We start from the raw sequence: 27,132 nt of genomic DNA, 5'->3' as shown, positions 1-27,132 counted from the left end.
ACATTTTCATTTATTATGAACCAAGAGGTTTCATAATAAAAACACATTGTGTTATTCATAGGAAAATGGTTTCTTTTTGTGGTTATCTCTTAAAATGTTGTTTAGCTTTGAAAATTCTGAACGCAGCTTAAGGCTCTGATAATTTTAAAGAAATAGGTGAAACCTTCTCACTATTAAGTTAAGACATGCTTATTAAAGTTCCAAAAATATACAATGCCAATTTAAGAAAGCATGCAGCGGCCATTAAGTGATCTTACTGCTCTAAAGTCAACACAACCTTTCCCACCCATAAATGCCCATTTTTAACCATTTACAACTGCAAATATCCAAAATTACAACAGTATTCGTGTACTGAAGAAGAAAGGGTAATCTGCTAGATATTATGTTCTACCCAGTGTCATATTTTACAGTTCAGTTCACTCAATCAAGCACTCCCAAATCAAGGGGAGACATAAGAAACTCAAGCTCAGATAGCTAAAATGGTTAAAAAACAGAAAGACCCGTACTACCCAACTAACTTTTACATTACCTGAATAAATATTATCGATTTGTCAAATACTAAGACCGAGGGCATAAACCATGTTGCTATGCTGCTTGGCAGCAACGGGCTCTTGTCAGTTATTTATAGTTGCACACCACTTCAATGGTGGTGATATGACAGTGGTATTTCTGTCTTAAATATTTGGCATTCTTGACTGAGGGATGGTGCAGATAAAAAAAGTGACCATGGTTTAGGGATCCAGAGGGTGCAAACCTGAAGCACTCTTGCTAAATCACGGTTAACTGCTACATCTTTACTGGAAGAAATCACAAAGGATTAAAATGTGAACACTGAAATAAATACTAGCCTAATATACAAAAACATCCCTTAGAATTTGTTCTCCAGTCGCACTGACATAAGGTCAATCAAACTTTTTTTTCCGGTTCTGACAAACCTTAAGGAACAAGCTTATGTATTTACATGAACACGAACATGTATTTAACATTTTACACATGACACCATGCAAAACTTACGGAAGGTAGGATATTGGCGGAGCCACTGCAGCTGAAACTGCCCTCTTCCCAGTCTCATTCTTTTCTAACCATTTCCATTCCACTCATCCCTATCCTGTTCTGCCCACCCCTGCCCATCACCCACACCAACTTACTGGCACTAGGTTTTTCCCTGGTTATCACTGCTGCAGCCTGACTGTGCCGCAGAAAAGCATGTCAAGTTTTGTCATCACCATAAAGCACAGTGCACCGTGTTCCTGCAGTGCAGGGGCCCAGGAGGATTGGGCCATAACCCAAAGAACAGAGGCATTAGTATTTAATACAACTCACCAGGAGATTCCTAAGGAATTTTTGTGTAATTTATGAGTAACTTACCAGTGAATCCTGGCAGACAAGGCATAACCTATCATGTACAAAAAGGCAGATTAAACATCTCCAAGCCTGGGCCATAAGTTAAGTATAGAAGAAGGATACATACAAATCAGAGGTATAATGAAGATTTCTACAGCTTTCATAACCCAGACAACCAAACCATCAAGACACTTTTCCATTGAAAAAAGCTTCTAATGTATCTGAGAATGCACTCTCCTCCAGTCTATTTTATGCTTGCCTAAAATCATGATCCCAATTTCAAACTATTGACAAGCCTACCCTATTGTTGAAGAACATCTTAGCCGGCACTTAACTGAGCAAACAGACAAGCCCAAAGATATTCTGAAGATCTTTTTATCATTCTCTCCAGCACCTGAACAGCTGTTCCTAAATATGGTAGATGAACTATATTCAGTTATTCATCAACGACCACGTTTGCTTATCTAGCAATCTCCTCCTGGCCATCTATATGAGGAAATGATCCAGTTACCTATCTCCAAAGCCTGAGTAGAATGTCACAACAAAACTGTATGCTTAACGGAAACAGAGAAGTACAGTTCTGAAACTACAAATAATTTCATGTTATATTAAGGACTACTCGGTTTATTGTGGCCTAAGTTTTTGCGGACAAGAACTCGCTGTCAGATACATAATGTGGCATTCTTGTTTGGTAGATTATACGTTAGTATTTAACTATAACTATGTATACACATACACACAGGTACAGAGAAACAGAAGTTAAATGGATGACACACAAGGCATGCAACATTTCTATGCAAAGGTTAAGATTAACCCATCTACAACAGTAATTGGTGATACTATTTTTCTAGCAACACAAAGCTTCTAAAAGTGGTTAAACATTAAGTGACGCTCAATGTTATGTCAGGACTGTTCCCAACGAAATTGCAAGTAATATATTTTGTAATAGGAAATGTATGCCTAGAATACAGCACCACATGCCCGTAATAAAATTTTCAAGCTCAAGATATGTTTTCTATCAAAGGCTTTTTCAGTTTGATTCTATGCATCTTTACTTAGAAGTAACTCCCAAGGAATTAAGTGGGACTTACTTCCAAATGACAGCCATTTTCCATTTTGCAGATTGGGCGTATCTATGGCAACTAAAAAATAGCACCTGCAGAAGACACAGGACAATGTAATGAAGACAAACACCCTGTTCATTTCTTCACAAAAGCAATTGTGAATTTTGCTTTAAATAAGTCATGATGCTCCATTACCCTCATCCCTGCTCTCCCTCTGCAATCCCTCATTACCCTCATCCCTGCTCTCCCTCTGCAATCCCCCATTACCCACAACCCCCTCTTCCCTCTGCAATCCTCCATTATCTGAAGAAAACACAGGTCATGGTTCAGGATGTGGACTCACCTCCCTGCATTACAATCTCTGCGCATGAATTGGAGGTTGTCCATGACTTTGTGTACCTTAGCTCAACAATCTCTGACACTCTTTCAATACTGAGCTAAACAAACGCATTGGCAAAGCAGCTACCACGTTTTCCAGACTCACAAAGAGAGTCTGGTCCAACGAGAAGCTGACGGAACATACCAAGATCCAGGTCTACAGAGCTTGTGTTCTGGATACACTTCTGTACTGCAGTGAGTCACGGACTCTTCGCTCACGACAGGAGAGGAAACCGAACGCTTTTCACATGCGCTGCCTCTGACGCATCTTCGTTGTCACCTGGCAGGACAAAGTTCCAAACAACACAGTCCTGGAACGAGCTGGAATCCCTAGCATGTATGCACTGCTGAAACAGAGACGTCTGCGTTGGCTCGGTCATGTCGTGAGAATGGATGACGGCCGCATCCCAAAGGATCTCCTCTATGGAGAACTTGTGCAGGGAAAGCGCCCTAAGGGTAGACCACAGCTGCGATACAAGGACATCTGCAAGAGGGATCCGAAGGCCTTAGGAGTGGACTTCAACAGGTGGGAAACCTTGGCCTCTGAGCAGCCCACTTGGAGGCAGGCTGTGCAGCATGTCCTCTTGCAGTTTGAAGAGACACTTGGCCAAGAGACTGAGGCAAAGAGGCAAAGAAGGAAAGCCCATAGCCAGGGAGACAGATCAGAGACAGACTGCACTTGCTCCCAGTGTGAAAGGGATTGTCACTCCCAAATTGGTCTTTACAGCCACAGTAGATGCTGTGCCAGAACCTCCATTCAGAGTGCGATACCATAGTCTTTCGAGACTGAAGGTTGACAACTGAAGTTCATGATGCATAAAGTAGCTTTTCAATTCTGGTAGCAAAACTGAATAATAATAGGTAGCAACTGAATATACACATATACAGTAGTGAATATACACATACACAGTAGTGAAGCTGAAATCTTATTCATTTACATGGGACATTTCTGAGTACTCAAGTCTATGATAGTACTCTAAGTCTCACATACTTGCATCCTAGATTAAGTTAACCCATTTTTGCCTGGCCCACAAGTGTACTGTTGTGTAATATGCAATGCTGGGCAGAAATGGCTTCAACATTGCCCCATCTGAGCACAGGATTCAGGATGCAAATAACAAAAAAAAAATTGCTTTAAGGGTGTTCTACCAATCAACCTGAACTTTTTCCCTTCCTTAAAGAAAATATGAGAAAACATGGCCTATTCAGATCCCAGCGAGGTTTTTAATTGCTTTTGCTCCAAGACCACAGTGTTCTTAAAGTTCTGATTACACTTCTGAAAACAGTTTTTCCTTTTCAGCAAGACATTCCATCAATTAGGAAAATTTTAGATCATTAGTTTTAAGTGACAAAAACTGCATATATCTATGGTGGTGGCTATCTCCTGTTGTGGGTTTTTTAAGCACTTAAGTTTTCAAATAAGTTTGAAAACTTGGATGCTTGATTAATTAGAGGCACCTTTTTATAAACAATCAAAACATCTTTTTAACCAGTTAATCTTAACTAAACATGGCAGAATCATCTGACTTTGAGCATTCAATCACTTCTGTGAAGAACAGTTTAAACTAGGCTTGTAGGCATCCATTATTATCACCTGTGACCTGCACCAAAAAAAAAAAATCTCCCGCTGGTGAACAGACAAGAAAGCTTGTGTCAATTGGAAGACAGCAATTATTTTCTACTCATTCAGGTATTTACAAATGCACTTGCCATCCTACATTCTAGAACAGGGTGGCCAAACTTTCAACTTTAAGACTTCTGGACCTTAAACAATTGTGCAGAGGCATAAATTTCAGCCGGTATAGCTTGTTATCTAAGATATGACATAGATTAGTGGCTCAGTCCTATTGCCCCCACCCCACCAGCAGTATGTGTATTCTGCTGGTGGCAACTGCTGCAAAGTGCCTGTAAAGTGTGCTGCCTGAAGGTCGGAGCCTTCCTGTGACCCTCCAGGGGATGAGGACTGCTGAGCAGGTAAGCCAGCAAGGGTGTGTGCCAGCTCCTATTCCTTCATTATGCAGCCTCCCCGCCCTCTTTATCTCTCAGGATCTGCACCAGCAAAATTGCTGGCACAGGTCTGAGGAAACCCATTGCAGAGTGGGAGGCTTATGGAGGCATAAATTAATTTTAATCCCCTTTACCCTCCAAAGTCTCCCAATCCACCTCACCCGCTGGATACAGCATGCCCATTTTTGATGTAACTGCACTGGGTGCAATTGGGCTGTGAGATAATTAAACTGCAATTCTAATCATAATGCAAACCAAAATAAACAAAAACACACACCAAATACCCACCCCAAACAAAACCCTTATTGATATACAAGCATTACCCTCACATGAAAAAAAAATACTCTTTACATAAATATGAAAAACTCAACCTTAATAGATCAATTTTATAACCAAGGTAAAGCTACTGTCACAAAATCATTTTGTTAATTCTACAGCCTTCGATGTGCAAATAATTACAGCTGGCCTACATTTTGTTCATATTATCTTTTCAGTGGGACTAAGCATCTGTCTAAAGCAGTTGCTTTTGTAACACTAAAGTCACACATGAAAACAATTTAAACTGCAAATTGGTTCTGCTTGGCAAGCAGGTCTTTTCTTTCTCCAGGTGCTGAATGCAGATGATTTTAAGAGGTCTTGGCCTAAGCAGTCTTCAACCCACCCCTCCCTCCCTCACGAGCTTAGCACAACTTTCTTAGGTTCAGGTTCAAGACAATGGGTTGTATCCTAAGAAAGGGAATCATGACTAAACTCCTTTAAAAATAATTGGTCTTAAATTATTTTTAAGACCAAGGCCTAACTTGTCTTATTCATTTAAGTGGTGCGCAACCATGACGAACTTCCTTATGATACTACACCTCAATGAGTGTGTGACATCTGCTTAGCTCGCTCATAGTCTACCCTAAACAAACATCAGAAGGCAAGCAAGTGGGGAAAAAACACCCACTTGAATTTACGACTGTAGGTGTTTTCTTCCCACTTATACCCCAAACAACAACTGTGTGATGAGGAAGGATTTTTATTGATATAGCCAATTCTAGAAACAATATTTCTAGGATGATCAACTCAGAACTAAGTCCCCCAGAGTCTAACATTTGATCCCAAGAAAAGAGTGCTCAAGATTGCAGGCTAACATCTTCAGTGCATCAGTGGGACAGAACAATTATTTGAGAAATGTTTCCAAGTAAAGCTGCAGACCATTATAAATCTGGATATTAAGTATAGTTCAATTTAATTCAAACAATGCAAATTTCTCAACAGAAAGCCACTGAGCAAAAAGATTTGGAAAACTGATTAGCAAATTTTGCACTGATGCCAGTTTTTCAATACATACCAGTGTTTAACACATATGGTTTTATGATTTTAGAATACATTCTCCCTGAAGGGAAGAGAAACTTGTTATGTAAGAAATGGTAACATTCCTGCTCTACAGGGTTTAGTCTGATGCCCTAGTATGCGATACTGCTGGATATGAGTGAAACAGCATGGCGTACCACCTAGTAACAATATAACTGCAATACACATCTTAAACAGCCTCCATGTGGCTTGGGCATAAACATGGACGATTACCTGTATTTTGCTTCTGGCCTTTTAAAAGCCAGGCCTGTGCTATAATCAGCAGACCATTAGGCATTGAGCAACTGAACAGTGGATTTGTTCCATGCATGGCAGAGCCAGCAAATTCCTTCTCAACCAAAGTTCACTGGAGGGCCATGGGCAGTTACTTTCTCTTTTATTCTTTATTCCAAGACTGCTTTGAGATCATCTGCAGTCAGCACCTGGAAGAAGAAAAGGTCTTCTTGCCAAGCAGAACCAGTTTGCTGTTTAAACTGTTTTCATGTGATATTCAAATGTTAATATAAGAGTTAAGTCCCACTGAAAACTTTAAACAAATAATGTCTTAAGCAAAGAACTTTCTGTGCATTGCTATGCTTTAGAAAAAAATGCTAAAAATTTGTGACAGTGGGCAACTAAGCCCCTGTAGAAAATGTCACTTAGATGTAAGATTCCAAGGAAAATACAAAACAAGAAAAATAGTGGCAGAATGAGAGATGTGATGAACAACTCTTTAAAGAGGAAGGGGGGGGGGAAGGCTACTGCTGAGAGCCACCTTCTTCCCCCCTCCCCTAACACCCAAACCAATCTTTTTATTTGTTAGAATACTTCTAGTCTGTGTGGACCTTCAAACAGATCCTCAAGCCAGATTACAAGAAAATCAAACAAATACAACAATAAAAAATTTCAAAAGTTGAAACTATAGAACAATTAAACTACTGTAAAAACTAAAATGATGGGAAAGCTGCATGAGTGTTAAAACTCCTAACAAAGAGGGCAAATGATAAAATCAAATCAAACACCATGAAACAAAACTGTTTTAACCCATTGCCAAAAGACCGCCAAGGCTATCCAGAAAGATACCATGGTTGATAACATGGAAAGCCAGAGAAATCAAAAAGAATGAACTGCATTCAACTTTCCTTGGTCAAAGTAATTCACTAGGGCAGTGGTTCTCACACTTACTACCGGGACCCAATTTTTAGAATAAGAATCTGTCAGGACCCACCGAAAGCAGGAAACCCGACATCATCAAGGACCCACATCATCAAGCAGGAAAATTCTTAACGATCTATGCTGCAATCCTACCCACATGTACCCAGGAGCAAGTCCCACTGACTACCATTGTTAAAAGAATTTATATAGTAGCTTGTTAAAAGTACAGGTTGTAAAATTTCCCCAAATGCAGTCACATCCCAAGATAGCATCAAGTCTAATATATTAAAAATAAATTATTGAAATGAATGGGGACCCACCTGAAATTGGCTCACGACCCACCTAGTTTACCACCCATTGTTTGATAAACACTGCACTAGGGCAACCAAGGTGGTCTCTGTTCAAAAACCAAGTCAGAAAATAAACTGGAAAAGATCCAAATAATGCGTTTTATCCAGAACCACTTGGAGTTGAGATGCTACCACAGCTCCTGCAGCTTGTCCAAAATTGGCATATTTGAAATCAAGTAATTTTTATCATCCTAGGCCACAGGTGGGCAGCTTCTGTTTGTTTTTGAAGAGAGATATACAGTATCATCACCTGCAGTTTTACAAGAACCACACTGTTCCCCAAAGAGATGCTGTAAAGCATGTTTGCATCTCCATTTGATTAGAGGAGGCTGGGGCAAGGATGTGGGCCGGCCTCCCCATGCTGACGTGGGTCTCAGGCTTGGTGAGTTTGTGCCAGCCTTTCCAGGTGGGCAGGGAAGGGCTAGGGCGGGGAGGAGATGTCTGGGGGCAAAGGGAGGGCAGGCAGTGGGCAAGTCTGTGGGCGGGTGGGCAGTGGGGCTAGGAACTGGCACTTATGCCAGATCCTAGCCCCATTCCCAAGCAGCCTGGGCCAGCCCTGGGCTGCTCAGATTTGTGCCACCTCTATAGGGGGCATGGATCCGAGCAGCCCCTTTGGGGTGTTATCTGGGGTAAGGGGAATTATTTCTCCTTGCCCTGGGCTGGCCTGCAGTCAGCCCCAAATTTGCGCTGGATACAGCACAGGTCTACCAGCCTGCCTGTTCCAGCACAAGTAAGGATTGCACTACTGGAATCGAAGGAATTCACTTAGTTTATAAGACTTTAAAAGAGTATAAGAAAGACTTGTGGAATGTAGGTATTTCAGCAGCCAGTATTCATGATGGCTACATGCTGCCTTTAGATTCAGAGGCAACATGCCTCTAAAGAAACACTGCAGGAGAAAAACAGCAGGAGAAGGTTATTGATCCTTTATCCCCTACTTGCAGGCATCCCAGGGATATCTCATTGGCCACTGCTGGCCTGATCCAGCAAGGTTATGTAAACTCTCTGGTAGAGGCTCTGCTTGCTCCTTCTGCCATTCACCAGACTGAAATCTCAGCTAATACATAACATGCTTGTAGCACCCACCACTTGGATTTTTCTCCTCATTCTCTTTCTCCCTTTGTGTCTTCTATCAACAGATTGAGTAACTACTCTTCTCTCAAGTTGTTTGTTGATATTGAAGAGACATGTTGCGCAGGTGCCATTATTCTCGATTTTCGTAAAGCTGTGATATTTAAATGTGCTTACAACATTTTATTGATTTTAAACTGTTCTGCACATTATCAGAGTGTGTCCATAAAAGGAAAACATCATAATAAGTAATATACATAAATAACAAAAAATTTGCAGCAAAGGGCACCTTGCAATGAAACACAGTTACTTTTTCCATTCACACCCTCTCATTAAGTTTACATTACCCACACTCCAGGTTTCCCCAGATATCCTCCTGTCAACATTAATTTAAACTGGACTCTCTCACAGTTACCAAAGCTGCTTACAAAAAGAACCTACTGCAAGAATGAAACACACCAATCCTAACTGGTTTATCAAATAACCAAAATACTTCTAAAGTATGTTTGGTGATGCTACAAAATTTATTCGGACGGTTTAAGTTTCAAAGTAAAGTTATTTCCAAGTGCATAAGTACAGTTATTTAAAAAGTGCATAAATGAGGAAAATTTTAACAGTTTTCAACTTAGATTTTCATGCTTATACATTTTATCTTCCCCATACAACAGGCCTTTCAACCTAATTATAGGGAAATGTCCATTGCTGATATATATTTGAAATCATCTTTTCATACTAATAACTGTTATTTTTTCCAAAGGGAATTTCAAGAAAAACTATAATGTGTGCTATATATTCAAAAGTTGAGTAAATGCTCTATTATTAAATGGGTGATATCGTGCAGAATCAAACTGCTAGTGTTGAAAAGACCTTCAAAGATAGGGAAAAAAAGTCTCTAAAAGTATTCTGAAAGCCTATAATGAACTACTTAGGACCAATACTAACTTCAGTTCTATAGAATGGATAAAATCTTCACTAAGAACAGCAGTGTTACAACAATATATTATTATTTAGAACTCTACTATAAAACTTTATTCTAAAGCGGTATCAGAGCATGTGTGTTCCTTAGGAACAAAACCAAGTAAACAAATGAAGGTTCTGAAATATCCATGTTATGATGAAGTCAACCCTGCTCTGTTTCAAACATTTCTCTATAGTATAATTTGGTACAACCATCCAAGGATGAAACAATAATTCAATATATTGCCTAATTTCACTTTCACAACCCTGATATCAGGAAAACTTTTCAGCTATTTAAAGGGACCTAGTGTTAGCCACATCTTAATGGAAAAAGTCAACCTGCTGATAAATTAAGGCTGGGGATATGAATAGTCAAACATATTTAGGGCATAATCCTAACCAACTTTTAAGCATCAAGGTAATGGATCAAACATTCCCCTACCTTAAGGTTCCCTCCATGACTGCTCCCCAACCGCAGGGTGCACCACATGCCCCATGGGCACAGCTATGACAGAGCCAGAAAGTTGGTTAGGATTTAGGCCTTAGGGTACAATCCTAACTCCTTATGTCTGTGTTTTCCAGCACTGACATAAGGACAATGCAGCTCTGAGGTAAGGGAACAAACATTCCCTTACTCTGAGGAGGTCTCCGTGAGTGACACCCAACTGCAAGATGCAGCACATGTTCCATTGGCACCAGTATACTAGTGCTGAAAAGCACTACCATAAGAGGTTAGGACTGCACCCTTAGTCCACTAACTAGTCAAAGACTCAAACAAAAGTTAGGCCAGGATCAAGGTACAGAAGGTGTTGCCAGTGGAACTTTGCTTTTGTCTTTAATGCAGAGAGCTATCTTTTGACCTAAATATCTTATAGCTTTGAAAGTTTAAAAAAATGCAGGAACAAGAAAATCTCTAGATTTATGCTTAGTTCTTTTCTCTGCCTTCTCTAGATACTGACTTAAGTTTGTAGAAGTTAGTTTCTAATAAACTATGGTCCAAATCCTAATTTTCCAGCTCTGATATAGCTGTGCAAAAGGGCCATGTGCTGCAACTTGCAGTTGGAGGGCAGTCACAGAGGCCTCCTCAAGGTAAAGAAATACTTGTTTCCTTATCTTGGAGCTGCACTGCCCTTACCCTGGTCCAGGAGGGGGGTAGTACCAGGATCTGGCACTTAGGCCAGATCCTGATCTTCCTCCCAAGTAGCCCAGCTTTACACCAGGTCGATCAGATCTGCTCCACCTTTTTAGGCAGTCCAAGTAAACCCATAGAGGCAGCTGCCGTTGCGACACAGGGTAAGGGGAATTAATTCACCTTACTCCGAGTTGTACTGCAACCCAGCCCAGCTCTGGATGCAGCACAGGCCAGCTGGCCTGCCTTCTACAGGGCATGTTATGATTGGGTTGCCCATATTACAAAGGCTACGTACCTTACTTCTCCAGGAGTTGGTAATAAATATGGTGAGGCAATGAAGCTACACTTGATCTTAGCCGAAAGGCCAAGAAGTTTTACCAATGTTTGCTTAGCACAAACGTGAATGACACTCAAAACTGAGGAGGGCCAGTTAAGAATAAACCAATGCACCACTGCTTCCCTTCTGATATTCCCTTTTCAGTTCCATGGGAGAAAAATGAAATGATTATGCCTCAAAACAAATGTAGCTCACTTCAGCTTAATCAACTTGCCTTTCCAACACTGACATAGGTCATTATATAATTTTTAAGTGTAAAAGTGATCAAAATATGAGAAAGCAACCGCTATGTGGTTACTAAGGAATGCGCCAGCAAAATCACTGACACACGTTCAAGCAGCTCTGTATAGAAAAATCAGGCCTGAGAAGAGGGATAGGATATGGCCATAGCCACTACCACTGTTCACATCCCCCTCCGGGGCACAATCCTTCCCTCCCCACACCTCATTACCCCACTCCATTCCCTGCCCCTCTGCTAGCCCATGAAGAAGCTAACTACTCAGGCAGGCACTGGTCTCAAATTGGCACCAAGGCTGATGCAGACCTTTCTGCCAGTGCCACAATCCTTATGGTACATTTGTGACAGTGCATGCAGTCGTCCCACAGGTGGTAGATGACTTGGGAGTGGGCCAAAAGAGAAAACAGAGGTTGACAACATGATGCATTTCCTTTAAGAGGCTGAGCACTGCAAAGGTACACAATCTGTTCTCCCCCTATCTTTTCTCCCTGCAGGCCAGTGACACTGCAAAATGCTAGACACAGCTGCTTGTGGCTTGACAGGTGTCATGAGATTTGGCAGTGCTCACAAGGTTTAAATAGAAGCAGCATAAATGGGGAAAGAAATTGAAGTTTCTTACAATGCAACTCTATGTAAGTCTACTCAGAAGTAAGTCTGAGTAAATGTGAATATGACTGCAGTTTTAACAATACCAGAATGGCTACCAGTGCACTTGATAGAGAGAAGCAGCAATGGAGTTTGGTCCATCTCCAGTAGCACTCTAGGCTCATGACTGTGAGGAAAAAGCAGCACACAGAAATGGCTGTGCTAAATCTTATGAATTTTTGAGTGTGGGGAGTAAAGCAAAGCACACAGAATGAAGTACTATGTCCTACTGCCAAATACAGTTTCTGAAATGTGTTGATATTAATAAGAATAAAAAGGTAGCAAAGAATGCATCTGTTTCTGAATGTGTTTTAACTTCCCTGTGCTTATCAGTTCTTTCTACAAAAGTCCCCCTAAGCCCAGATTGCCTCTTCTAGTTTCTGTGCCAGGTGGGGAGAATCAGTATTATCATTATTACTAAGAAAGTCTGAAAAAGTTCAAAGCAGTTTGCAGAGAAAATCAAATATTATAACTAAATGGCATGAGAAGAATTTAGCAGCACCCCCAGGCCATTAAATCTTGCTTGGAAATGGACCATCCAGCAGTAACATTTCATAGTAACCACACAATTTGGACCTCATTTTTGTTTGTTTTAACACACTATTCCACTCATGGTGATTAGTTATTTTCATGAGTTAATTGGTGAGTTTATTGCCAGATGCAGGGGAGGGTACTAGGACACAGGTTGTGTCTGTTGTCTTGTGTGCTCCCTGAAGCATTTGGTGGACTTTTGTGAGATACAGGAAGCTGGACTAAATGGGCCTTTGGCCTGATACAGTGGGGCTCTTCTTATGTCTTTGTTCTGCTTTTCCTGGATTCAAAGGAATGCTTATATCAATGGACTAAGACTCACATTTAACAGGTACAGCCAGAGCAGAGATCCTCACTGCAAGGTTCAGTGGAAGACAGGACCCCAACTCTGCTTCCTCTTCCCCACCAGATATGTCCTTTGTGAGCACCTGATAGCAGGAGAGGCAACATTAGCTATACAAAATCTCTCTGCATGCCACTGAGAAACAAGCCCTGTGAATTTGAGAATGTGTTACACTGGCAGGGAATTGTATGGGTAAACTCTGTCATGATTAAGAATTTGACAGCATACATGAGCAACTTTGTATTCAGTTAGGCCAATATGACAACATAAGAGAAACACAGAGAACGGCATTAAGGTGTATTGCAGAATAATGGAAGTAATGGAGACACAGCACAATCCTGTGTGTGTTCGTACACAAGTAAATTGCACTAAATTCAAGGGGACATATTCTCTACCAAGTGGAGTTTATGAATGCAGCCACAGAAAACCAGTAAAGTACAGATTTCATTCATTCGTTTTTTCTCATTTTTATACCACCCTTCCTCAAAGGAGGTGTACATAGTTCCTGCCCTCCTTTTGTCCCAACAACCCTGTGAGATAGGCAAGGCTGAGAGATAGTGACTGGCCCAAGAGCAGCCAGGAAGCTTTGTGGCTGAGCAGGGATTTGAACCTGGATCTTCCAGGTCTAAGACCAAATCCTGAACCACTAGACCAGGGGTGTCCAAAGTTTTTGGCAGGAGAGCCACATGGTCTCTCTGACACTGTGTCGGGGGGGGGGATTAATTTGCATTTAAAATTTGAATACATTTACATAAGTTTACATAAATGAATATATTAAAGATAAACTTATATGAATTAATGACGGTCTTTCAATAGCTCAAGGCCTATAAAAGGCCTTGCACAAAGCAAGGCTGGCCTTTCCTTTACTGCCACTACTGCATCACAGATGTGAAACAACAAGCAGTGGAGGGAGCCCTCATCCCACAGCTCATGTGAGAGGTCAAACAGTTGCCCTCACACTGACAGCAGTTGCATTGGGCCAGTGTGGGCTCCAACAAATCTCCAGAGGGCCAGAGGCTCATTGGAGATTGGGGGCTCCCCAAGGGCCACATTGAGAGGCCTCGAGGGCTGCAAGTGGCCCCAGGGCTGGGGTTTGGGCACCCCTGCACTAGACCATCCTGGCAACACACACTGAACAATGTGCAGAAAGACAGTATTGGTGAAGATCATAACTAACTGATCCACTGATCATAACAATCCACTTGCAACTGATGAAGCAAATACACCTGTGGATTCAGAAACTACCGTAGATACTCGCCTATACGGTGATAAATTTGTGCCCCAAAGTCATGGGAGAATTGCCTCCTTGTCTTATCTCCACTGTCACCCAGTGGGCAGAAGGGGAGGGGGGCCATTTGCATGGGGGGGGCTTGATAGGAGGATGGGCAGCTGCGCCTCCCCCCAGCCTGCACCCTGCCTGTTGTGCCCGGAAGGAGGCAGGTCACGGGGGTCAGCCTGCCCGCTGGCGCTCCCCTACACACTCTCAGAGCCCTCCACCCCCCACCACAGTCCTGCCGCCAGCAGGAGCAGGGAGCAGAGCGGGGGCATCCTGGCTCCTGCCGCCACCGCAAGACCAACGGAGAGCAGGGAGCAGCGGCAACAGCCAGGATGCGCACGCTCCGCTCCCTTCCCCACAGGCAGCGGGACTGTGGCAGGGAGTGCAGACGGAGGGCTGTGAGAGGCGAGGGAGCATCGCTGGTAGGCTGCCCTCACATGCCCTGCCTGCTCCAGGGCTCCTCCGAGGCTCCAGGCGCAACCGGCCGGGTGAAGGCTGGGGGAGGCACAGCTGCCCATCCTCCTCCTAAGCCCCCCCAGGTGCAAATGGCCCCCTCCGCCTGCCTGGGTGACTGCCCCACATGCCCTAGCTCCTCCAGCTCCAGGAACAATGAGGGGAGCGACTGGGTGCAGGCTGGCAGGAGGTGTAGCTGGCAGGAACTCCACATGAGGCCCCGCTGTCCTTCCTCCACAGAGTGTCTACTTCCAAGTACATCAGGTGCAACTATGTGCAGCTATACTTGCTCAGTCACTCCTTGTTGCTTGTCTCTCTGCTGCGAACTGCATTGCACACTCCCAGTTGTGTTCTCTACATAGAGCCTTTGGCTTAAGGCACCAGGCACTTTAAAGGAGGGTTTCATTAATGATTCTACTGGGATGCTGTTTCCAGTGTACTTAGAGCCCAAGTACTAGGCTTGTCTACTCAGAAGTAAGTCCCATTAAAGTCAATTGGGCTTACTCCCAGGAAAGTGTGGATGGGATTGTGGCCTTATTCTGATAGTCTTTACAAATAGTTGTTGAGAGTACAATTTTAAAAATTAGTGAATAAAAATGTATCTTATGATCTATGAGACAGATCATAGTTTTTAATAAATTAGAGACTTTTTAACAGTCTATGTGTATGTATGTATACAAACTATGTATGTATGTATACATACTACGTATGTATACTTTGTTTTTAATACTATGTTTTTAATAAATTAGTGACTGTACAGTTCTTAGCTAACAATTACTGGTAGGTTATTTTTCAAGATCTGGCTCAGGTAAAATCAGACAAAATTAGTCAGACATCCCCCTAAGTTTAACCCCCGACTTATCCAAGGGTCATATAAAATCCCATGATTTTTTTGAATCAAAGCCTACCCTCGACTTATCTGTGGGGTCGACTTATAGGTGAGTGACTGCGGTGAGTGCAAGCTGATCTGCCCTCTCTCATGGTCCAGAAACAGATGTCACCCTGCATGTATTCAGAAACATCCAATTGCAGTAATTTCTCTGTTACCATTTCTACATCCCTTACAATTGTCTAACAATGTGATGAGACCTTCCAGTACTTGATCTATTCAACCTTATGCTATATCCAGAGATAATTAGTTCAGATAGCTTCCACCTAGTAATAGCTTATGATTCTAGTAATGACAGATATATTATGACAGATAGCTTATGACTCTAGTAATTACAACCAAGACTCAACAACAACTAATCCTGAAATTTAATCAGTGCCCAGGACTCATTCAGGCAGAAAATTCTTTAGTACCATATATGTACATCCCTCCACATTAAGCAACCACAATCAGCTTCCATAAACCAGAGATTAGGAGGAACAATTTTTTTAGCCCAATGCATCTTGTTTTAAAACCATACACTGACAGCAAATCTATCTCTAATTGTAACTAGAGAAAAACTGAAACAACTGAAGGAGCAAATTGCACTTTTAAAATAAAAGCTTCTCACCAAAGGTTAACAATCAGTGGACAAACGTCCTTTCCCCATTCCCTGCTCATACTCTCAGTGTCCCCACAACACCCACTGACACATATTTCTCCCAGCTCTCCATTCTCCTAAAATGTAGGAGGACAGATGTCATACTTTCAATTGGCATCAGATGCAAAATAGTGGCTCAGAAACAGAACCAGTTACCTGCCACAGCCTGTGAACAATTCACTAGGACAACTGGATATAATACAGTACACACACATACCCAAGCACGAACATGCATCTGAGCTACTACAGATCAGAAGTGCAAACACAACACTCTGAACAGTAGCCAGCATAACTGCACAAAGAAAAAAATGAGGCTAAGAGAAAAGGAAACAAGGCCACCCAGTGGAGATATTTTGCTGAAAAGACCTGCAATTTTACCTGTGATTAACCCATTTCTGCCCAGCCCACGGATGTACACATTTGATCCCTGTTGCGTATATGCAATGGCTTAAGCTGATCAGAAATTTATTTGTTCATTATATTTCTGTACTGCCTTTCCTCCAAGGAGCTCAGGGTAGCGCACATGGCTCCTTCACTCCTCCTGTCCTCAGAACAACCTTGTGAGTTAGGCTGGGTTGAGAGGGAGCAAGAGAGAGAAACACTACCCCAAGGTCCACTAAGAAGTTTCATGGCTGAGTAGGGATTTGAACCCAGATCTTCCCGGTCTAAGTCCAACTCCCAGAACCACTTTGCCACCCTGGCTCTTCTTAACGACCCTTAGGCACAGGCGGATGCAAGGCATGGTCACGGGTGCGTGCCCCCCCCCCAACTGTCTGGTACCAGGAAACAGCTCATGCTGGGCTGGAGAGCAAGATCGGGAAGGGGAATGCCCACTAAGAGGGGTGTCAGCGAGATTGGACTCCAAATCCAGGCAGGAGCAAAGGTGTACCAGATGGGTGGACCTGGGCTCCTGTGGAACCCACGACCTGCCAGATAGACATAGGCTCCCATTACAGTCAATGGCTCAGAGTCCAAGCAGAAGCCCAGGTGTACCAGGTGGGCAGACCTGGGCTCCTGCCAGGTAGACCTGGGCTCTCAATTGAAATTGCGGCCTCTGTGACCAAGGCTTGTGGGAGGGCAGACCTAGGCTCCTCCCACTCCAGCCAATGGCTCAGAGTCCAGGCAGGAGCCAGGTCTAGCCAGCTGGATGACCAGGGCTCTGGAGTGGATGGTGATCATGCCCCATAAACACAAGCACTGGCTCCGCCCCGCCCTCAGGCTACACTTCTAGCCACACTTACACGGGAGCAGGTCCCAGTGACTACAGTGGGACTTATTTCGGAGTAGACAGGCCTCGGACTGGGCCCGTCCTCTGACCCCCTCCCGGGCTCTGCCGGCCTCACACTCACAGAGAGAGAGAGAACAAGAGCTCCCTCCACTCTTCCCACTAAGACTATGTCAGCCCGCGCCTGAAGGGCCGCAGCTGAGCCCCCGCAGCCACGGAGCGACCTTCCCCCCGCCTCTTCGGGGCACCAGGAGCTCCACGCTCCCTTCCCAGGCACGAAGAGCCTGCCCTGACAGGCCTCCCCCAAAGCGGATCCGCCCCCCGGCACGAGCCGCCCTTAACTAGCGCTCGCCGTCCCCTCTTGCCTCACCAACCTCTCACTTCACGGGCAACGGAAGCTTCTCGCGCACCCCCCTCCCGACGCCTCACTGCGCACGCTCGCGCGCGCGCGCGCGCGTCCTACACCGGAAAAAGCGGGCCTCGCGGGCGTGCGCTTAGCGCGCATGCGCATCGCCTCTCTTGTCAGGGGAACAGGACGGGGGCGTAGCCATGGGGGTTGAAATGGAATGACTGAACACAGGTGTGTATGTTGGGCTGGGCTGGAGAGCTACAGGTTGAGTGGCGTGTGGAGGGGGGCGCTTGGGGGTTCTAGGTTTTTGTTCTTTCTGAGTGTGAGTCAGTCATGGGGAGGCAGGGCCTCCCCACAGGAGTACCTTGAGAAGCACCGCCACTGTGTAAGGTGCCCAGGCTCCCACAGCCCATGTACAGGCAGGTGAGGCAGAGCCTCCCCCCAAGAGTCCCTTGAGAAGCACCGACACTGTGTGAGGTGCCCAGGCTCCCACAACCCACACGCAGAGCATGGGTGCCTCACATGGCGGTGGTGCTTTTCAAAGGACTCCTGTGGGGAGGCTCTGCCTCACCTGCCTCCCCACCCACCACACGTCCCTGATATATACATGCTTATTTTTAAAAAGGCTGAGAGGCTTCCTTAATTTTTTTAAGTCCTATACTCCAAAAGGGTATTTGAAGTATAATCAGCTTTTTTTTTTTCAGCTGTGTTTTCATTCATGCTTACTGAGGAGTAAATTGAATTTTTGTGGTGGCTTCATTTTGAGTATGTTCATTCTTCACAATGTCCTTTAGGCAGTGTTTCTCAGCCAGTGGTATGGGTACCGCCAGTGGTACTTGAGGTGGTGCCTGGTGGTACTCGTGGGACCCCTAGACACCTGCTGCCTGGCAGCGAGACCAGAAGCACGACACAACAACCAGTGGTAGGAGGCTCACCTCAGTGGACAGAACTCCAAAGCCTGTTTTTCTGCACTCAAGAAAGCCCTCTCCCAACAGAGGGCCAAATCCTATCCAATTTTCCAGTGCCAGTGCAACTGTGGCAGGGAGACAGTCACAGAGACTTCCTAAAAGTATGAGAACATTTGTTCCCTTACCTTGGGGCTGCATTGTGGCTGCACCAGTGCTGGAAGGTTGGCTAGGATTGGGCCCTTAGTTAAATCTACTGCAAAAATTGAATAAATTGATTTAAAATCTTGGTTCTGCACGTCACAAAAATATTAGTTGGTGTAAACTGTATAAAATGTAAAATACAGGCATGTACTGCATCTTGTGGTGGGGCAGCAGTCACAGAGGCATGCACATGTGTTCCCTTACCTTGGGATTGCATTGTGGCTGCACCAGTGCTGGAAAATTGGATAGGATTGGGCCCTGATAAGTAACTGGCAATGATGTCATTACCAGTTACTTCCAGTGATATTTTCAGTATGTGGACCATGTGAAGTGGTACAGTGGAGAAGAAACATTGAGAAACACTGCTTTAGCATGTATTCTATTACCTACAGCTCCATAACTTTGATATAGTAAGACCCCAGACATAGTAAGACCCCAGATACAGTAGTCTTTTAAATGACTAGTGTAGAATGAGTCTGAAAGGAAAAGTTGGGGGAGGATAGAAGAGGGGCCCTAAAACAATGAAATGATGTGGAGTTTGTGATTCTTTGTATATTTGGTAGGAGATAAGGTGCCTTGAACTTTGTGGAGCTTACTTCTGAGTAAGGGCCCAATCTTATCCAACTCTTGGATGCTGGCCAATAGGGTGTGCACTGCATCCTGTGGGAGGAAGTCATCAGGGCCTCCTCAAGGTAAGGGAAGGCTTGCTCCCTTGGGGCTGGAAGGTTGGATAGAATTAGGCCCTTAGTATACTTACAGTCAGGCTGCAACCTGTGTTCAGGGAATGGGGTAAAGCAGTGGTTCTCAAACGGGGGTGTTGCAACACCCCAGCCTGAGCGCCCTGGGCTCTGCCCTCTTAAGGGGGGGGGAAGGCAGAGATGCAATTCCCTAGATCTTGCCTCTGATCAGGGCACAGGGATGCGCATCCACTCACCCCCACCTTCAGCAGCCTTGGAGGACCCTGGTGCCAGTTTTAGCAAGGCCCTCCACACAGTGTAGGCCCCTGTAGAACGTGATTATGACCACTTCCTGTGGGTTGGGACCCACTAGGTGGGTCATGAGCCCATTTTAGGTGGGTTCCCGTTCATTTCAATATTTTATTTTTAATATATTAGACTTGATGCTACTGTGGTATGTGACTGCATTTGGGGAAATGTTAACAGATCTGTACTTTTACTATACTACTACTATAGCTACTGTATATGTTCTTTCAACAATGATAGTAAATGGAACTTACTCCTGGGTAAGTGTGGGTAGGATTGCAGCCTAGGATTGTTAAAAATGTTCTTGCTTGATGATGTCACTTCTGGTCATGACTTCCGGTAGGTCCCGACAGATTCTCATTCTTAAAAGTGGGTCCTCATTCTAAAAAGTGCTAAATGTGTGAGAGCCATTGCATTAGGGGCTTGAGAGTCATAGGGAAGATTTAATAAGGTAGAGGAGAGGGGGAATATCAGGGAAGGTGATGGGAGCTAACACAGGAATCAAAGAAGCTCAAAAGAGCTGAGAGAGTGAATCTAAATCTTATTGAATGAGGAATGTAACCAGAATCATGCATTTTTTGTTGTGGGCTGCTTGTTTCTCACACCTCATATCCAGTGAGACCTATTCAAGTGCCTTGCTCTGCCCTCTGGCTGTGATGGAATGGAAGAATGAAGGGTCTTTGAAGAGTTTACCTTGCTGATGCTTAAACTGTCTTGGGAAAGGGCAAAAAAGATACATTTGGTAGCAATTTTTTCATTCCTTCCCTAAATCTGCACCTGAAGAGGCTTCCCACATCCTCAGTTACTAAGTAGATACATTTGGTAGCAATTTTTTCATTCCTTCCCCAAATCTGGACCTGAAGAGGCTTCCCACATCCTTAGCTACTAAGTAGAAAGATACTTGAGAGTTAAAACCACTGAGCTTAAAACAAGGGACTAGAGAGGAAGTAAACTGACTGTGGTTTGAGCCTAAGCAACTCTGTTGTGGAAGGAGGATTTGTTGTGGAACAGCTGGATGGCTATTCAGGTATAGGGTTATGTTTCAGTAATCCAGAGGTTTACTGATATCCGGAACTGACCATGTTGCATGAGTCCATGAATTGTAACCTGGAAGTAGGAAGGGAGGTGGAATAAAGTAAGACCAAACCTGCTGGGGGGGGGGGGGTTGGCAGTCAGCAGTGTAATGCTACTGCCACAGAAAGAGGCATGCAAATAGAAGTGTGAATACATACAGGTTGAGTCTCATTGTTCAGGAGGGTTTAAAGGGTTCCCAGAATTCACCTGGATGGCAAAAAAATGAACTAAAGCAAATCAATTTAAAAATCAAAGTCTCTTTGCGATTTAAAAACAGCCTTGCTGACCTTTTGAAATGCACACAGAAGCAATCAGTATCTCTCCTGGTGCTTAAGCTTCACCAGGAGGCAGCAATCCTTCCCTTCACCAGGAGCCCCAGCAAGGGGGAAAGAATGGGTGATAATCTCTGCCAGTTAGCCTTCTGTGCTCAAGGAGAAGGGAGGAGTAAAATCTGCAGAGAGAATGATTGATAGATTGTCAGCCTGCTGCTCTCCCTTGCATTAACAAGGTTATTGTTAAATGACTGTTTTCCTTTAGTTTAAAGCAGGGGTGTCCAAAGTTTTTGGCAGGAGGGCCACATCATCTCTCTGACACTGTTTCGGGGGCCAGGGAAAGAAATAATTAATTTACATTTAAAATTTGAATAAATTTACATAAGTTTGCATAAATGAATATATTAAAGATGAACTTCTAAGAATGAATGAAGGTCTTGCAATAGCTCAAGGCCTATAAAAGACCTTGCACAAAGCAAGGCCGGCCTTTCCTTTGCTGCCACTACTGCATCACAGACGTGAAACAGCAAGCAGTGGAGGGAGCCCTCATCCCACAGCTCACACAAGGAGGTCAAACAGTTGCCTTCATGCTGAGAGCAGCTGTGTCGGGCCAGTGCGGGCTGCAACAAATCTCTGGAGGGCCAGAGGCTCATTGGAGACTGGGAGCTCCCTGAGGGCCGCATTGAGAGGCCTTGAGGGCCGCATGTGGCCCCAGGGCCAGGGTTTGGGCACCCCTGGTTTAAAGGGTACTTCTCATCATTGATGAGATAGAAAAATCTGTGGATAATTAGGTTATACCTGTAATTGCTTGCATGACTGCCTCTGCACAACAGTAAAAAGCAGTTTTTTAAACTGTGATTTTAAAGGGGTTCATTTTTTCCCTTCTCCAGGGATCAGCGCATTCCTTCTCACTTGCAAGGGCCATTCATGTTGAGTCAGATCCATGTATAAAAAATCCGTGTATATCAAGGTTGGACTGTATTACATAAATATATGTATTGCATTCTTATCCTGTCCTTTTTTCAGGAAGCTTTGGTCAATGCACGTGGCCCCTCTCTCATTTTGCCCTCACATCAACCTGCGAGTTAAATGAGGCTAAAAATTGTACTTGGTCCAAAATCAGCTGTGGTTGAGCAAAGATTTGAACCTGTCCTCCCTAATCTTAGTGCACTGTCACACTGGCTCTCACTGCTGCAGATTACTCTTATGTTTATCTCTCATAACTTTGGAGTGACCCAAGCCTAGCCTGGAGTTTATCTTACTTTTTGCCCTCCTAAAAGTGGATTTGGCTAGCTGGTTCTACCAGTTTGTGACATTTTAGGATTTATAGGTCCTGGGCTCCAGAAGGCCTCTGTACTTGTAAAGTTCCATAGAAAGGAGAATGTCATCAGGTGTGGCTTTTCTCATCAAGGGGCCAGTTTGGATAATTCTGGCTGTGGTTGCTACTTTCACTTCCTGGCATTGTGAGTCTGTGTAGCTTAATTGTGTGAGAGGAGGGTTGAATGGGGGGGGGGGGTATTCAAACCTTTGCATATGCTGCTAATGCAAATGCATTACTTTAAATGCAGTAATATTAACAAATATAGAAAGGTGATTTGTCCAAATTGCCCTTTCAAGTGAAAGATTCCTGGTGTGCCAGGAAGTGAAGGGAGCATGCTCACTCACATGTGCACATGGGGCTGATGGGATATTGTCTCAGGCTGCAATCTAACCACACTTTCCTGAAAGTAAGTCCCATTTAATAAAATAGGACTTCTGAGTAGACCTGGTTAGGACTGTGCCCTCAGTCACCTCCTAGTGTTACAGTGATGAGAAAAGCTGTATTTTGCAGAACTTCCCTTCTATGCATTTCTTAAAGGGTTTGACTTGATAATCATGTGCCTTATTGGTTGTCTTTACCTGTTTTCTTCTTGATTAGAGAAGGACATACAAGTTCTTTGTACAAATTTGCCTTAGTCCCTCTTCTCTTTGACTCCAGGTCTCTACTATCTGTTACTTTCTCTCAGTTCTTAAAAGTCCTTCATTCTGCTATTCTTAGTCCTAGCTAGCATTGTCTGCTGTGCGTATCTGGTTTCTTTTTTGGGTTTTTCTCTTCCTTCCCCCAACTGTTCACAGCCTCACCTATCTTTAGGCACTATCAGGTTTTTAACATCTTTTTATCTCATGGTCATTTGTCCTCTTGCCTTGTCCCAATTTTTTCTTCACATTCCCATATTCGTCTGTTCTATGTACAGCAGCATCTATCAAGCTCTTTTTGGTAACCTGCCTTGGATATCTTGGCCCCTTTTGTTCTCTCTTCTGGGGTGGGCAAGATGGTGTAAGCAACCCATCTTCTCTTTCCTTTGGAACATGTGCAAGGTTTTTTAGTTCAAGCTCAACTGGCCTCTCTTTTCTCTAATGCGTTGTCTGCAAACATGCTGCACTGCCTGTTTGATTCACTCAACGTTTATATAATATTCATGAAGATTCCAAGGCTGCCAATACGTACCAGAGGCTTCATCACCACCACCACAAAATCCTGTAGCACATTGCAATATAAATTGTGGTTACTAATATTTGAGCAGCTCTTGAGTCAGCAAATTTTTATTTTCTGTTGTTCATACCACTTAAGACAAACTCTCTGTATTGAATTTCGGTGTTGCTATTGTATTTGAGTGTAAATAAAAAGACCCTTTTGTTACTGAGTGAGTCCTCAGAGTATCAAAATTGAGTATTTTCTTACAGGTTGAAATTCAGTACATATGTATTTCATGACATTCTGTTTAAGGTCTGTAAATAGCATCTGTTCTGATTCCTCAAGTTGAAGGGCATGAAGTTTTTATTTAAAGAATTTCTAGTTCACCTTTCCTTTGACAGCGAAACTGGAAGCTAGTTTAAAAAGTTGAAGTATAGTACCTTTGTTGCTAAAGACACTGCGCTCACAAGAACATTCTGAAAAAGGGCATTGTGTCTTTTTACATTAAATCTCAGGAATGTAAAATTTACATCCTAGTAGAAGCTTGTGCCCCAGAACAGAATGGGTCACTTCTCAAGAGGAGGGGTGGAATATGTCAACCTTAGGGAAACTTATCCCTTTACATGCTTGCAGGTTGTATTTTCTGCCTATCTATTTAAAAAAATATTTTTTTCAGTCATGATTCCTTGCTGAGATTTGGTATGTCCAGAGGGGAGAGCAAATACAATTACATTTGTCTATAGAAACAAAAGCTATCTGAAAAATCTAGTTCACTTTTCAATTTGGAAATAAAGTGTTTTCTACTAGGAGAGTAGGGATGATTGAAATGGATTTTTTTAAAAAATTTGTTGCATAAAAATGCAAAATGTGATGTTTTTATTCAAATTCAACTTGCATTTCAATTTTAATTTTTTAAAAAAATACAAATTATTGGGAAAGTGATCTATATTAACTTGATGCAGTCCATAACCGATGTGTGCCTAAACTTTTTTGCATGATAGTGGGGTGAAGCCAGGAGCTACCCAATGGCACTTCCAGAGCCGCACCTAAACTTCTGGCCCTGGGTTGTTCTTGCTGCGTGGTGTGGAAGCAGGGTGAGGGAGGCCCATCCGTGACCTTTCAGGTATGGCCAAAGTCAGATGTTACCCCTGCAGTACCGGCCGAGTTACGTATAGGCCTGCTTCCAGCCTGAACTAGAAGTTTTATCTTCCATGACCTTCTGGGCCTGTTCTTGCTAGCATGATGTGGCAGCACAGTGAGGTAGGCCTTCCAGTTCAGACCAAGGCTGGGGCTGCCCCTGCACCTGCCTGCAGAGTAGCACCCCATCAGGCCTTGTGTCACCAAAACCGACAGAAGGCATGTGGAAGAAGTTAAGGAATGGCCGGTAAGTGCGGCACAAGGTAAAATTAGTGATATTTAGGAAATATACAAAAAAAGCTTTATTTTATTTTATTAACTACAATTGGCTCTCTTTTGTTTTATTTCGCAAATATCAGAAACAAACACCTCTGTAGGAGAGCAAAAAAAAATTGAATTTAGCCTGAGAAAGCACTCCTAACATTTTGAAGTTGTCTGGCAGGAGTATCCTTTAAGATTTTGGGCAGCCATTTTCATCCACTGTGCCGTGGCACACCGGTGTGCCATGGTACACTGGTGTGCCGCGAATGGTCTGCAGGTATGCCGCGGGAGTTTGGTGGAGGGTCATTTATTAGCAGGGCCATTGGAGAATGTAAGCCTCAATAACTTGGTGTGCCTTGTCAATTGTCAAAAAAACAGATGGTGTGCCTTGACAATTTTAGTACCTCGTCAGTGTGCCATGAGATGAAAAAGGTTGAAAATCACTGATCTAGAGGCTTGATTTGGCCTGTTAGAGGTTCCAAGCTGGCCCTCTCTCCTTCACCTGCTCATAGCTAGTAGTCCAGGCTTCAGTTCTTGCTCCCGTGCACACATGTGCATGTACATAGTGCTACCCTTCCAAGTGTAGCAGCCTCGCTCCCTGACACTGTTCTGTTCTTCAAACAGAAAAAAAAGAAAATACTGTGATGAATACATGAAGTATTGGTTTTCATATAGAGGAGATGACGGTTTATATTATTAATTACAAACATTTTGCTACTATGAAGGGTACAATTTATGGAAATAAGCTGCCAAGGGTTATGCAAGTGGAAAAGGTTGGGAAACTATTGCAGGAGAGCCATGAATCAATTCACCTTTAAGGTGCCTGGTATGTTAAGCCAGAAGCTCTACATATAACATACAACTTATAACACATAACTGGCAGTGTGCAATTCAATTCACAGTAGAGAGATGAGCAAGTGCAGCTACATATAATTGCAACCCTTTTTACTCAGAAGTAGACCACTTCTTTTCATGGGTGTTATTCTTAAGTAATGGTGCACTGAATTGTAGTCTATGCCTTTGTTTCAAATGGAAAGGAGGATGACATCCTGGTGTTGAACAAAACAGACCTCTGCTAAATGCAAGCAATTGCAAAATGGAACCAGGCTATAGCAGCATTTGCAAAATGGAATGAGGCTGAGCCCTTTTCTCTGGAGGAGAAGAAAAGGTTAACTTTGGCTGGAATTTCCCAGGGAGGTTACCATAGAAATCAGCAGCCTTCTAATGATCTCTGCATTGCTTCTAATGATCAAGCAGTGCTTGCCCCTTGAAATGCAACTGCTTGAAAAGAAACTCATGGCAGGAGGGAGTTGAAAAGCTGATTGATTGATTTCAGAGATAAGACGAGGTGATAATTTAAACTTTATTACTTGGCAAAAATTTCTCACTCTGTAGGCAAGTATCTGAGTTGGTTGTCTGTGTCATTTAGAGCCCAATCCTATGCATGTCTACTCAGATGTAAGTCCCTTTATAGTCCATGACGCTTACTCCCAAGTAAGTGTGGATAGGACTGCAGCCTTGGGGCCCAATCCTATCCAACTTTCCAGTGCCAGGGCAGCTGTGCCCATGGTGTGTGCACTGCATCCTATGGTGGGGAGGCAGTCAAAGAGGGCTCCTCAATGTATGGGAACTCTTGTTCCCTTACTTCATGGCTGTATTGCAATTGCACTGGAGCTGGAAATTTGGGTAGGATTGGGCCCTTAGTCTTCAGCAGGTTTTTCTGTCCTTAACAGCAGCCCTAAGCAGTAATTGATTAACTGCTGTTCAAACTTCAGAAGTCTCAAAAGTGTTTGCAGTTCAGTTTGAGATACTCCTGTTCATGTGTGCAGAGGTTTGCTGGATTGTAGCCTTATTTGTAGGTTAAAAAATAGCCCAGTCTTTGCAGAGCTGGCGTTGAGATGTAAGTTAACTGTGTATGTGACAGTTGCATATTGCTTTAGCTATCAAAAGCAGCTTTTATTGCTCTGTTACCAATAAAAGGTAACAATAATATCTTCGGTTTTATTGCTAACTTTCCAATTAAAGCTGTGAGCCTTTAATCACTTATCCTCTAGGCATCCCATTTCTTTGTTTGAAAACCGTAGCCTGTTTTATTATTTATTCCTTCATTTCTGTTTCAGGG

The 27,132-nt window shown here is 43.4% G+C and overlaps 1 protein-coding gene across 6 annotated transcripts in view; it reads right to left on the bottom strand.

Annotated features, from left to right (window-relative positions):
• AIMP1 (aminoacyl tRNA synthetase complex interacting multifunctional protein 1) overlaps positions 1-17,823 on the bottom strand; it is a 43,931-nt gene extending 26,108 nt beyond the window's left edge. The window contains exons 1-2 of one of the 6 annotated variants that reach the window (XM_066632475.1): positions 17,745-17,792; positions 12,867-12,972 (exon numbers count right to left, since the gene is read on the bottom strand). In XM_066632475.1, the coding sequence (XP_066488572.1) occupies positions 12,867-12,868 (2 nt within the window). In that variant the 5' untranslated portion in view covers positions 12,869-12,972; positions 17,745-17,792. Of the gene's footprint in view, positions 1-529; positions 613-1,014; positions 1,117-12,866; positions 12,973-17,386; positions 17,669-17,744 lie in introns of those variants that run through there. The other 5 variants (XM_066632476.1, XM_066632479.1, XM_066632481.1 and 2 more) reach the window with 5 other exon arrangements.
• Between the last annotated feature and the right edge of the window lie 9,309 nt (positions 17,824-27,132).

The sequence above is a fragment of the Tiliqua scincoides genome, chromosome 6 (assembly GCF_035046505.1).
Source record: "Tiliqua scincoides isolate rTilSci1 chromosome 6, rTilSci1.hap2, whole genome shotgun sequence".
In the NCBI taxonomy this organism is placed as follows: domain Eukaryota; kingdom Metazoa; phylum Chordata; class Lepidosauria; order Squamata; family Scincidae; genus Tiliqua; species Tiliqua scincoides.
Note: the sequence above shows the minus strand (reverse complement) of the source record. Positions and strands in the feature narration are given on the sequence as shown.